The sequence below is a fragment of the Chionomys nivalis genome, chromosome 7 (genome assembly GCF_950005125.1).
Source record: "Chionomys nivalis chromosome 7, mChiNiv1.1, whole genome shotgun sequence".
NCBI lineage: Eukaryota > Metazoa > Chordata > Mammalia > Rodentia > Cricetidae > Chionomys > Chionomys nivalis.
The window spans coordinates 56,732,289-56,746,339 of record NC_080092.1 but is presented as its reverse complement, the minus strand read 5'-3'; the positions used below and the strand labels follow the sequence as shown (position 1 = coordinate 56,746,339).

The window sequence follows — 14,051 nt, the reverse complement described above, 5'->3', positions numbered from 1 at the left end:
ACCTGACTTCTCGCAGATTGCTCCCCAAGGGTCCTGCCAGGCTATGGGCTAGCAATAAATGCTGGTGATCGACCCCCACCCCATCCCCCCCAGGATGGTGAGCAGGGGAGGCTCCTACAGGCTCCCCCAGGATGTGGAAGTACTTTTAGATGCCTTCAGCCAGCAGGCCACCATCTCAGGAAGTCCCTTTCATGGTCTGGTGTCACCCTAAGTGCTGAGCTGCAGGGCATTGGGCCCAGAAGCAATACTGCATGCCGAGTCACGTGGAGGAAGTGTGTCCTCTACATGAAGCGTGGATACATGACATGAATTGACAAGACGGTTCCTGAGAGCAAGAGGGTCATGCCAGGCTAGAACTGGGTTTGCCCCCAGGCCCTACAGGTCCCCAGATGGACAACAATGCCAATATATGGAAACCACAGGTGGTCACCGTGGGGCATGCAGATGGGAGTGGCCTCACTGTGGGGCACAGATGGGAATGACTGCACTGATGAGCTAGGTATCCCATGTCCCCCTTAGCAACATCCTGTCACATCAAGAAAGTACAGGCCTGTGGTGAGGGGGGCCCTTACCAGGCAGGTTTGGAGGTGCACCCAGGCTCCTCTTCTTGGGAGCTTCATGACTCAGCAAGCCCCTTCCTATTTCCTCCGCTCCAGTCTTTTCTGAAACAGGAAGTGTAGTTTCCTCCTCCTAGGGTAGGGGTGGTCATCAGAGGGTTTGATGTGGTCACACACTACTCTTCATCCATTCAGGAGTTTCCACTGAGCATCTGCTGGGTACCAGAAATAGAGTGGCTGGCAAACCAAACAGTTCCATGGAGGCTGTGGTTACATAGCAGGAGGTGGGGGAGGAGAGGGGGTTTCGGTGGAAGGGGTACCCGTCCAGGCCCATCTGGGTCCCTGGGTGCTCAGCATTGGACAGTTTCAAAGAAGAGTTTTGTTGTTTTGTTTTTGTTTTTCTCTGCTGCTGGAGTTTCTGACCCACCTGGGTGCTCTGACCCAAAGTCAACGGTCCCTCCCCTACCAGGCCTTCAATACTGCCCTCTGGGATGCAGCTCCAGGCCGCCAGCCTTCTGAGAGAGGTTCTCCTCCTCCTGGCTTCCTCCTCATTATTCCAGATTTCCACAGGAACTTAGAAAAATGTCACTTGGGTCAAATCCCCTTTAAACTCTTCAGTGGCTTCAGATTGAAACCAAACTCCAGCCTGTGACCTGAAAATCTCTGGGATCTGCCTTAGCCCCTGCTCTTCTCTGGCTTCCGGGACATTTCTCAGGCCTCTGTGTTTTCAGAGTGCCCTTGCCTGGTCTCCACCTACTACTGTGCCTCTGGCCCCTCATCTGTCTTATTGTCCCCTCACTCTTGGCTTGCTATTTTGCTCTTGAATTTCTCCTTTTGTCGAATCTAAGTTCCAGGAGAGCCAGGACTGTGTGTGCTATCTGGCCTGTTTGCTACCATCTTCCCAATGTCCTGCGCATCCTAGGTGTTCAGTTAATGGCAAGTTAAAAAGTGACTGGGAGTTACCCAGGGGAAGGGGTGAGGGAACAGCACATATGCTTAGACGCCAACAGCAGCTGTACCTGTGTAGTCTCCGGGTTAGGGACAGGGAGGACATTCCGTCTGACTCTGTGCCCTGTGTTGCAGGCGTCTGGTGGAGCGGCTGGAGACGATGCAGCGGAATGTGTTAGGCAATGGCCTCTCCCAGTGTCTGCTCTGCGGGGAGATCTTGGGCTTCCTGGGCAGCGCCTCTGTGTTCTGCAAAGACTGCAGGAAGGTAAGCCCCGCTCTAGCCTTGCTGATCAGCTCCCCAGCACAGGTTGGCTTTGCCGCCCCGTGGCTTTGCGCCCCCTGTTTCACACGTGTGTGTGTGTATGTTTTTGCATGTGGTGATATCGTTTGCTTTTTGGCAAGAAGAGTGGATGGTTTGGCTTCTAGAGATAGCTCTGAGGAGAGTGCGAGCTGGGTATGAATCCTGCTCCTGTTCCAGCCATCAGACCTCAGAATTGGTCTGGTATCTCGTGCCTTGTCTTCTCAATCTGGAAAACAGGGGCAATTATCACATGTACTCCAGTGAACCGAGGATCAGATACATCAGGTGCAAGACTCAGAAAGCCTTACCTAGTGTCTTGCTGTGGTGTGCACACCTTTACTCCCAACATTCAGGCGGCAGAGGCAGGCGGATCTACAGAGGGAGTCTCAGAACAACCAAGACTACACAGAGAAACCCTGTCTCAAAAAAAACAAAAACAAAAACCCTTGCCTAGTCTAGACAGCCAGGAAATTATTAGGCACAATGTCTCAAAAACCAAAGACAAAAACCCTTACCTAGCACAGACAGCCAGAACATGTTAGTAGCACTAGGCCTGTGCTTCTGTTCTGGCTGCTGTTCTCCTGATGTCAGGGAGAAAGGCCTTCGCAAGAGCAAATAGATTTTCTCCATTTCTCACATTAAACTGTGCCACATATTAAATCACTTTATAATGACAGCAAGACTTTGTTTTCAATTTTATTTTATGTGCGTTAGTGTTTTGCCATGGGTTTCGGGTCCCCTGGAACTGGAATTACAGACGGCTGCAAGCTGCCATGTGGGTGCTGGGAACTGAACCCAGGTCCTGTGCAAGAGCAGTCAGTGCTCTTAACTGCTGAGCCATCTTTCCAGTCCCCGAGCCCAAGACTTTTTACTAGTCTGACTTTAGTTTATTATTTCCCAGAGAATAATATACCTTCCAATGTTCACATTTATTTCAGATCTCAGTTTTACTTGCTGTCCTTTGGGGCATGTTATTTTTTTCTCCCTGGCAGAAACTCTTCTAGATTATTCCTCTTCCAGCTGTAACTGTGCTGTGCAGTGATGAACACCTGGCCTCCCTTTGCTGCCTCCCTAGCTCAGAGACGCTGTTAGCCCCCCCCCCCCCGCACCTTTTCCCGTTTCCCCCTCGTTTTGCTGGCCCCACCCTCAAGCAGCTCCATTTGTATCGGTCATTGTTTTGAGCTTGAAGTTCTTTATTATTATTATTAATTGTATTTATTTATATCTTATGTGTATTGGTGTTTTCTCTGCATCTATGCCTGTGTGAGGGTGTTGGATCCCCTGGAACTTACAGATGGTTATGAACTGCCATGAGGGGGCTGGGAATTAAACCTGGGTCCTCTGGAAGAGCAGAGAGTGCTCTTAACTACTGAGCCCCAAGCTTGGAGTTCTTAAAGTAAACAAGACAGAGGAAAAAGAATCTTTTCTCTTAAGATGACAAGCCTTTGTCAACTAAGATGGTTTGGGGATTAATCCGTCCTGGGAAGGACAAACAGGATAGAAACCGAGGAGTGGGGTGGGTGGTGAACACCGAGAAGACAGTAGAGGTGCGCAGGCCGGAGCAGGAAACATGGACCGGAAACACGAAGTCTTTTGCAGCCTTGACAAGGGCATCTTCAGTGGCATCCCAAAGCTAACTGTGAAAGAGGTTAATGTACCAGTGACTACGTGGGAAAGCTGGGGTTGGAGGCACAGGCCCTCCCCACTCCCTATTGCCTGTGGTAATCCTAGTCTAATGGGCACGGACTGATCATCCGAGCACAGCAGAGGGTGATGTAGACCACACGTGGTGGCGTGGAAACCTGGCAATGCTTTGCTCCTAGGACTGGGGTCAGGTGGGTGATGTTTTGTGACTTCTTCTCCCCGCCTCTGCGGCCCCAGCAGCAGGTTTCCTCCTCCTCTCTCTCTCTCCACCTCACAACGACTCTGAAGAGTCCAGGTTTGAGGGACCATGATGGGCAGTGCCGTATCTCTTTCCCCCGGGAACGTCCTGGCCTCTTCCACAGAGCAAGCTGCGGTCCCTATAATAGTTATCAAAGAGTTAATGCCAGCTGCTCCTCAGAGAGCCATTGCCTAGGCAACGGACTGTCCCAGGGGAGGGCCTCAGCTGGATGAGGGCTGTGGGAGAGATGCTCTCCCGACTCCCCTCCCCCTCTGCCCAGTGCCCTGGGGCTGGACTGGTCGTTGGCTAGAGGGCATTTATCCATTCTGTGTTCTTACTCTGCCAGCAGAAAGGAGACTGAGTGCTGGTCTGACAGAAATTTGTTCAGGGTAAAGGCGGGGGAGGGGATAGTAGATTGAGGGCATTGGGAGGTTTGGACGAGTTTCTTCTTATGTCCTCAAGAAGACTGGGTTATCCAATCATAGGTAACCATTTATTTAAGTTTTGATTTTTTGAGACAGGGTCTCTTTGTGTAGCTCTGACTATCCTAGAACTCTCTCAAACTCACAGAGATCCGCCTGCCTCTGCCTCCTGAGTGCTGGGGTTAGAGGGGTGTGCCGCCGCCGCCTGGCTGACCATTCTTTAATAGTAGAGGGTCCACCGTGCACAGGCTGGTTCCAGGGATAGACAGACCCTTGCTGTCGTTGAAATTGTTTTCCCAGCAGAAAAGGGACAACAGGCAAATTTTAAATGAGTAAACACAAAATAATGTAGGAAGACTGAGGGCTGTGTACTGGGCGGGGACAACGATGTGGCTCTGGCTGTGAAGGGGCACTTCTCTGAGCTGAGCCTGGACACAGGCAAGAGTCGGTCCTAGGAGGATCTGCGTGGACATAGGTTCTGGGCAGAGGGAACTGCAGGCACAAAGATTCTGGGGCAGAAGTAGCTTAAGGAGCTAATTAAAGTATCTGGAACAGAGGAGGCGAGGGATGCGCTTGGGCCAGGTCCCACAGAACCTCAGGGCCAGGAGCTGGAATTCTCTTATGAAACTGAGTATTGAGCTTGGCGTGCAGCACTGAGAAGGAGTGGGATACAGTCTAAATGTCTTCGTGTTTTGCCCCGTGTGTGTCTGTGTGCTCTGTGAGTGCAAGTGCCGCACCGGCCAGCAGAGGGCAGAAGATCCTCTGGAGCTGGAGTTAACAGTTGTGAGACGCCATACAGTCCCTGGGACTTGAACCCTGGTCCTGTGGAAGAGCCACCAGTGCTCTTAACCACTGAGCCACCTCTCCAGCCCCCGCTGTGTGTTTTTAAGAGATGGTTCTAGTTGCTGAAGGCCAAATAGACTGCAGAGAGACGGAGAGAGCAAGCTTGTGGGCAAGCTTGGTGGTGATGGCTACCATTGGCGGAATGATGGACTTAGGGGACGGGGCACCATGGGATGGAGGCCTGTGTTAACAGAGCATCAGCGTCTTTGGTGTGTTCTGAACAGATGAGGAAAGAGCAGAGGTCCTAAATGAGGGTTCCCCGATGGAGAAGAGTCCTAGCCTGCAGACGGCCAGAGCGAAAGACCACTTGGGCCACCCTAAGTCTTAGAATTGCCAGTGTTCTGCTTCTGCACCAGCCCTGGACAGTGCTTAGAACTCCTGACTGGGTGTGGCCACTGGGGAGGGGCGTGTCTCTCCCTCACAGTGGGAACAGAGGTGCCCAGAGCTGTAGGGTCAGCTTGGGTTGTGTTCCCAGCTTGTCTGCCGTGGAGTGGTCTGGGCCTTTATTTCTTTATCTGTAGGTCAAGGTCACAGAGCAGCCCTTGGCACCAGGTGCTTGTGAAGTACGGATTGGCTGGTACGGGAAGCCTTTCACAGGCTGGTCCGTCACTAGCACCTAGCAAAGACATGGGGACCTGCCACTGTCCTTGTGACTGGGCCGCCCCAGGTGCTCCCTGCTCAGACTGGACACTTGCCACAGAGCATGGACCTGACCTTCCTGGACCACAAGAAAGACACGGTGACACCACAGTCAGCCAGGGCTATGCCCCTTAACAAAATATCTTTACTTCCCCATTGCTTGGAGAACTGGGAAGTCCAAGGCAATTCAGCATCTTCCTGGCCTCCAGTTGGTGGCTTCTCCTATGTCCTCATATGGCACCGGGCAGGAGCCTGATGTTTCTTCCTCTACAGACATAAGCATATCAGATAATGGTCTCACACTTTGGGCCTCATTTAACCTTAATTCTTTACTTTCAGAGTACCCCTTTTCCCAGTATAGTCACAATGGGAGTTGGGGTTCAACATTGGAATTTTGAGGAATCCAGTTCAGTCATTGTACCCTGTGTTTTTTTATTAGAATTCATGCTATTTTTTTTTAAAGATGGAGTTTCAATATGTAGCCCATGGTGGCCTCAAACTCAACCCTTCTGCTTCTGCCTTTGGAATGCTGGGGTTCTAGACAGTACCACTACACCTAGAAGAATCCGTTCTTTCTCGAACTTTGTATTGAAGCTGCCATCATTAGTCAGTTGCTTTCCAAAGTTTAGGTAACTGAATTGAGAACTTGGGTACCTTTGCAATTCTCAGTATTGGTGTCGGGTTGGCAGGGACCCTGTTAGGATGCTGATGCCTGTGAGCCCTACAGCACCCAGGAACAGTCTGTGTGGTACCTGGGGTGAGGGGACTCTAGAAGGGGAAGTCTTCTCTCAGGTCCTGACTGCCAAGGTGGATGGGCAGTATTCACTAGAGTGACAGACTTGTCACCAACACCCCACTGCTATTGTGACCTAGAGTTCCCAGGACTTAGCAGCCAGGATTGCTGTCTGGAAGAGATAGTCTTCTAGGAACAAAAGGTGCGTGTGCTTGGGCAGGCTGAAGAGAAAGGATGCTGGGGAGATCCCTGGCATTGGAAGTGTCCAAGCCAGACTTCTTAGGGGAGGACAGATCCTCAGGTGCTTCTGGGGTCACGGATGCCTTTCCAGCAAGATCTCTGACATTGTTCAGCAGTCACAAGCTGATGCACGGACAGGTGGGAGGCACAGCAGCCCTGGGCTGTAGTCCTCTGTAATTGGGCTCTCTCTGTGTCTCTGTCTCTCTCTGTCTCTGTCTCTCTCTCTCTCACACACACACGGGGTGGGGCGCTGGCTGCCTGCCCTCATTTCCCCCACTGTTGTGGGAAGGGAGGGGCCGACTGGTTAATTAAAGAGGCCTGGTACTCCTAATTGCCTCCCATCTGAGTCAGCCAGCCTTCAGCCTAATTGAGAGACTGACTTTCTAGCCATGGGAGGCTGCGCTAGTCTGCAGGATGACCATCTGAGGCCAGGATGGTTCTGTCACCAGTCTAAGGAAGCAGTCGGAGCTTTTCCTGATCTCCGCCAAATGGGTCTCACAGTGTGGGCCCAGGAGAGTCAGCCTGACACAGCCTAGATGCCATGCGCTGAGTCAGGGAAGCAGTCTGAGGTTAGCCTGCGTTTTTCTCCAGTCCCTGAGCAAAAGTGGCCCCAGCCCAGCATAGGGAAACACTGTAGGGCAGGGTATGGGCCGCACCCGATCCCTCCTGCCACAGGCTCCAGACTACTTTGCTCCAAGACACAAGGATCTGTGTCTTGCTGCAGAGACTGGCAGTAACCCCCCAGGCTGGGTAGAGGCTGTGCCATTTCCCCTGAGCCACAGACTCCATTCTGTTCAGGATGAAGGACTTGTGGCTGCTGAGCAAGGGAGGAACAGATGGCACTTCCTTGTCACCCTCCTGCCTGCCAGTAGCCTGGGCAGTCTAAGGAAGCAGAGTCCCTTCCTGCCCTCCCCATCACCAGGTACTTTCCACCGGCTGGTGGTAGCGCTGCCTGTAAAGTCTGCTGACTCTGAGCAGGGACTCATGTGCTCCTGTCAAGATTTAGGAGTCCTCCCTAGTTAGTCCTCAGAGAGCACCTCCTAAAGGAGTCAAAGAATTCAGGTGCTGGCTGCTCAAAGTGCAGACTGAGGACCAGAGGCACAGACATTCCCCCTGCATCCCCTCCGAGAGTGCAAACTCTCAGTCCCCTTATGTCCCCTGAGCCAGAATCCACTTTCCAGCAGATCGTTAAGCATGTCTTCAAGTGTTATACCACAGCGTGTGCCTGTTGGAATTCATCTCCCTTATGAAGGGACCGACCTTCCAAGGCGTCTATCTGACCATACTTGGTTGATGGATTCATCTGTGATGGACACTCGGGGGGTCCCACATTGTGAACAAGTGGCTGTGTATGTGGCTGTGCAGATCTGAGATCCCACTCCCAAGGCCCTGGGAGTACATACCCGACAGAGGCCTCGCTGAATCCCGCAGTAGTTCACATGGTTTTCTGAGAAGTCGCCATACTGCTCGGCACAGTGGCCGACGGAATGATTTGACCTCCCGCCACCCATGTGCGAGAGTTAGGAGGTGGCCAAGGTTTTTTGTTTTGTTTTAAGCAGGGAGTTGGGAGTGTGCTGAAAGTTCCTAGTGGCTCCCATCCTGGACTACCTTTCCAAGCCTGGTGTTAAACACCTCGGCCCCTGGTGAGGAAGGAGAGAAACATGACGGCGGCAGCCAGCCGCCTTGAGTGATGGCATATTCATCCTCGTTGCCTCGAGATTGGCCTCGCTGTGTCCTTTCTCCTCCTCGGCCTAATTCAATGCGGAAGACGCGTGTTTGTGCCTTATTACAAAGATGGATTCTTTCATTGAGCGGCTGATGTTTCCTAAATTCCCGGAAAAAGTCACTTAATTCCTCCGCCCTGAGGGGCCGCTCTGGCTGCTTGCCTGTCGCCAAGGCTGTTTGGCAGGAATTGACTTGGCTCCTGTTGTCAGGATCAGAGGATTGGACCAGACACCAAGCTACATCTTGGAACATCCACCTCGCCTGGGGTTGGCAAGCAGAACATCTCCATTAAGGGGCACTCGTCTTGCCTGGTGCCTGCAGCCAGGCTTTTCTTCCCCTAAATATAGGAACTGCCACTCAGTTCAGATCAGAGCTCATTCTATCCACCTTGTCCTGCCACCAGAACACGGCTGACCTTCTACTCAGGGTCATCTAGACAGAAGCAGGTGGGCTGTGGCCCACTGGGCCAGTTAATGCCCATAGCTCCATGGATGCCCGCATGTCAGTTCTGCAACTCTGGGCATTGTGCACATCTGACTTCCAGGGGAGAGGCGGGGATGCCAGGCCTGCCCGACCCTCCATCTCATATGGGTGAGGGAGAGCTGTAGGCGGGGTGAGAAAGGTGCCCAGCAGGGCCTGGCTAGAGCAGCCACGGCTCTGGAGAGGCACAGGGATGGTGGGTACTTGGTCTAGTTGGTGGTTTGGGTAACTGGGAGACTGAGATGAGAAGGGAGAAAGGCGACTGAGGTTGGAGGAAGAGAGGATGACAAGGGGCGGGAGGATGGCATCAGAAAACAGAGGGAGGGGCCAGGCTGAGGCATCTGCCTCAATAGAGCCACCCAGGGAAGCCCAGCAGTTCTGAGGTCTTTGAGAGAGGCCAAGTCCACACAAACCTCTCTGGGAGATTCGGGGGGATTGTGGTGCACTGGCAGAAACACCAGGATAGACACTCAGAAATAAGGAAGAACAATTATGAAACAAGTTCAAGTTATTGGGGGTTGGGGATGTGGCTCAGTTGCCAGAGTTCTTAACTAGTATGTCCAGCAGTACATAAAAGTTGTCATGGTGGCATACTCCTCCCAAGGTCAGCTATACTGCAAGTTCAAGGCCAGTCTGGGCTACATAAGACTCTCTCTCTCTCTCTCTCTCTCTCTCTCTCTCTCTCTCTCTCTCTCTCTCCTTCTCCCTCTCTCCCTCTCTCTCTCCCTCTCTCTGGCTTTTATAAAGTCAAGGAAATTTATTTCCTGAGGTCATGAGACAGGAAGTCAGCTCCTAGCCACTGTGGAGCTCTGGTGTGAAGGTCAGAGTGCTGACTACATGCTGGGTGGACCAGGAAGCTGGAGTCTGTGATCACAAAATGCTCGATTACCTTAGTGTTTCGCACAGTGGTGTGCCTGTCCCTGAGCCTGCTGGCTGCTGACCAGGCCTGCAGAAGCAGCCACACAAGGCCAGCCCACCAGGCTTTGCTGCAAGACCTCAGGGAGGGGGAAGAGCATCAACAATTTACGAGGAAGACCCTGTCTTTTTTAAAAAGCTTCCGGTGCCCCAGTGCCAGGCCCCCTTGCCCACTTTATCATCAGAGCCACCTTGGGAGTCAGGTGAAGAAAGGGACACGAGTGGAGGGTGAAGTTCTTCTCCAAGTAGGGTCTTAACGGCCTCACCTAGCGGACTGTGTCTGAGCACAGGTGTCTGCCATGCAAAGGTCAAGGCAAGAGAAGTAAGCAAGGGCACGTGGCCTGCCAGTTGACATTTCCATGACCTGATATCTCAAAGGATCCAATGTTGTAGTGTCAGCTTCTCTACACAGTAAGTGAGCTAGGACCAGTCGCTGGGCACCTGTCTTGTGTGGCTGTGTCACCCAGGTTGAGGTGGGGCAACATTGAGAAGGGACCACCTTGTGACCCCACAAATCTGTCCAGTGGGGCATGAGGAACAGAGGAATAAAAACAGAGACCATGCGCTGAGCCTTCTTCCCTGCCTAGCGCCTTCTCAGCACCTGGGAGCTGTCCTTGGCAGCAAGCAGGCTGCCCCTGGCTTGGCCACCAAGACCGAAAGGCAGACTCGTACCCTAGCTTGAGCTTTCAGACTAAGTCCCAACCCCACCAATGCCTGTACTCTGGCTTCAACTCTGTTTCCAAAACCTGTGACCCCTGCCACTTTCCTAGCCATATGCCAGCTAGTCTGGAGTCTGCTGTGGACAGGCTGCTGGACCTGGTCCTCCCGTACACCAGGGACCAAGAGCTGGTAATGCTACATCAGGGGTCCCTCTTGCTTTGGACGAGCCATGAGCTAGAGTGGATTTGACAAGAATTGAAAACAAATACAGAGAGAAGCTTGAGAGGGGAGAACACTATTGCTCCGGGCTTATCAGAGCACAGTCAGGCCTACATTGCATATTGTCCTTGACCGCAGTGGCAGAGCTGAGCAGTGATGGGACTTGCTTCCTGGTCCTCCCTTTCCTAGCCTAGAGCCCCTGGTGGCTCCAGAGGGTAAGAAGGGGGCTTGGAAATGTGGCCTAGTGGGAGACCCTGACTGCATTATCAGTACTGCAGAAAACAAAAGAGATGTGGAAAGGGAGGAGACTTCTCCCCTGGTTATGTCATTGGTGGGGCCTAGGCAAGCGGTGCAAGTCGGATAGTTGAGCCCCAGCAGCTTAAAGAATTGTGTTTTCCCGGATTCCGTATTATGCAGGGTGTGGGACGCAGGACCTCAAGCTTGCTAGACAAGCCCGCTGTCACTGAGCTACACTCCTGGCCCCTCTTCCTGGACTCTTACAAGATGATCAATACTACTGCCTACTAGTTAGAGCACTGGGTTCAGTTGCTTATATTCGCCTGTCTCCATTTCTCACCTGGAAATTGGGGGTAATAGAAGTTCCTGCCCCAGCCTGGGGTTATAGGGGTTGAATTGAGCCAGGCATGCAATCTGCTCTTTTTTTTTTTTTTTTTTTTTTTTTTGGTTTTTCGAGACAGGGTTTCTCTGTGGCTTTGGAGCCTGTCCTGGAACTAGCTCTTGTAGACCAGGCTGGTCTAGAACTCACAGAGATTCACCTGCCTCTGCCTCCCAAGTGCTGGGATTAAAGGCGTGCGCCACCGCCCGGCGTGATCTGCTCTTAGAGACAGTGTCTCGTGCACAGAAGCCACAGCTGGAGAATTGTAAAGCATTTGTAGGTAAAATATTAACCCAACCCAGACCCTGGGGGAGTTTCCCTTCCAAATGGTTGGCCTGGAACTTACTGTGTGGCTGAGGATGGCCTTGAGTTTCTAATCTTCCCACCTCCACCTCCCAAGCTATGGAATTACAGGCCTCCGCCTACCTCTACTCCAGTGCCTGTTTTCTTGATGGGACTAAACGTATTTCTCATTCTGTGATTCCCTTTGTTTATATTTCCACTTTGTACCACATCAGAATCACCCCCCCCACGCACACACACACCACAGGCAAAAAATAATCTGATTCTGTTTTTAGGAACTATGTAATAATTATAAGGGAATTTTACACCCTTTTCTGTAGCCACTCCTTCCCAGGCTACTCACAGCATGCTGGGGCCCAGACTGGAGTGTAATGAATAGATGAATAAACGCCCACCTTCTTTGCTGATGCTTTCTCTAGGGTTTCTCTGTAGCTTTGGAGCCTGTCCTGGAACTCGCTCTGTAGACCAGGCTGGCCTCGAACTCACAGAGATCCGTCTGCCTCTGCCTCCCGAGTGCTGGGATTAAATGCGTGTGCCACCACTGCCTAGCTGGATGCCCGCCTTCTTAGATGGCAGACATTTCCCATCCTGTTTCCTTAGTGTGCCTCTCTCCTGGGACCCACAGGCCTGCAGCTTGCCTCCTGCCTTCTGCCAACACATATATACCCATCTATGTCTGAAATCCAGGTGGCACAGTTCAAGTTTATTTCCAGAAGGCTCCTTGGTCCTTCTGTGGGGGTGGGTGGGAACCCCGTTGTCTAAGTCTATCTGCATCTACCCTCTTGCACCCACCACTACTAGGCTATATCTAATCACAGCTCTGTCCTTTCTGTGTGACCTTAGATGAAAAGCCACCCCCACACACACACATCATCATCCCTCTACTCCACTCTAGGACCTCTGTGACAGGAAAGGACCAGACCAGACAGGCTCTTTAGCAGATCCATCCTGTGAGCTCAGACCCACCCAGGTCCCATCCGCAGAGGGGGACCCGTGTGCGACAAGGGGCACCTGGGAGCGAAGCACACCCCCCACACCTCTGCGGCGCCTGAGCATTCTTCGGGGGCACTAAAGCCACTCTAGTGCATTTCCTAGCCGTCAGGAGGAACCCACATAGGTTGGTCTGGGCTCTGAGAGTCCCTCTGTCTCCTGATACTGCTGTGAAGTCCTGAGTCCCCCACAATCCACAACTATCACATAACGGGCAAAAGGCAGAGTTTAGAATGGAGACGCTCAGCTCAGTTTAGATGTTGCTGCCATAGCTTGTAATAAGGGAAGAGAGTAGAAGGCATGCAGGAGACCTCTGAAAGAGGGAGCCATGAGTGTTAGTGCCATGAGTGCTAGAACCTTGTAGATGGGGTTCCCCAAAGCCAGAAGCAACCACAACACCCATGGCGGATTATAGAGTAGGGAGTGGTACCCAACACTGACTCCCTAAGGCAGTGCCTCTCACAAAGCAGACCTGAGGCCTTGCCCTGGTTTGTCAAAATGATCTGGAGATGTCTGGACAACAGATAGACTTTGCCGAGGTCTGGTTTGAGTCATTCCGAGGCTTAGGCCCTCACCAAGTGGATAAGAGATCCTATAGCCCAAGGGTGGGAAGCAGAACCTGCCTGGCTCTGTGGGTCTCTCTGCTGGGTCACAGTAACACCCCGCTGCGCCCACCATCCAGTGGCCTCTGGCTGCTGTAGATGCAGCCCCTTCCTCCAGGTCTGGTGGGTAGAGCCGCATAAGGGCTTCAGCAGCAGGAAGAGCCACTGGCCAATCTATTTAGCAGCTCTTAGCGAGGTAATTCTGTGCATTCACTTGTCCTCTGTTGTGGTAAATAGCAGATAATGACGTTCCCAGTCCACAATGTGGCTCAGTGCCAGGCACTGCCCCTCTCTAGTTGCCTTGCCAGCTGCCACACTTCAGCGGCCTGCACTTCTTCCTTGCTCTCCCATCGCCCCTTATTTCTGGAGACTTCTCCCTACCGCTGTCAGCTGCTCACTGACCACAGCTCAGGGATGTTTAGCCAGTCCTTCTGCACCCTGTGGGTACCAGAGTAGCTCTGCGGATGGGGAGCCGAGAGTGGGGAAAGAACTGGTTCTCCTCCTCTAGGCTCCCTGTACCCCCGGCCTCAAAATCAGACTAGATCGGGTACATTTAGAATGGTATCGCTGGAGACCCTAGCCTCAAAATTAAAAAATCAAGGCCTGGGAACATAGCTCAATGGTAGATCACTTTCATCGCATGAAAGAGGCCCTCGGCTCCATCCCTGACCCCACCTAAAAACAAGACAAAGAATTAGGGCTTTATGAGACATTTGGGGGGTTCTCTAGCCCCTTTCCTTTAAAACTTTTTCCTCCCTTTTATCCACCTCCGATGAGAGGGGCATTTCTTCCCGGGGATGTAGATGGAGAATCTGAGGCTGAGCGGAGAAGCTGGGCTTTCCCTTCTGAGAAACCACATTCAAATTCGAATAGGAGTATAGTTGATCCTATAGAGCCCAGGGAAGGCCATGCTGCTGCAGTAGGGTGCCCTTCCTGGCTCCAGTCACCGGAAGGGGCTGTGCTGCTGCGGTAGGGT

The 14,051-nt window shown here is 52.4% G+C and overlaps 1 protein-coding gene across 4 annotated transcripts in view; it reads left to right on the top strand.

Moving 5' to 3' along the window:
* Rph3al (rabphilin 3A like (without C2 domains)) overlaps nucleotides 1–14,051 on the top strand; it is a 138,844-nt gene that overhangs the window by 59,218 nt on the left and 65,575 nt on the right. For all 4 annotated transcript variants that reach the window (XM_057775140.1, XM_057775141.1, XM_057775142.1 and 1 more), the window contains exon 4: nucleotides 1,641–1,770. In XM_057775140.1, coding sequence (XP_057631123.1) covers nucleotides 1,641–1,770 — 130 coding nt within the window. The remainder of the gene's footprint in view (nucleotides 1–1,640; nucleotides 1,771–14,051) is intronic.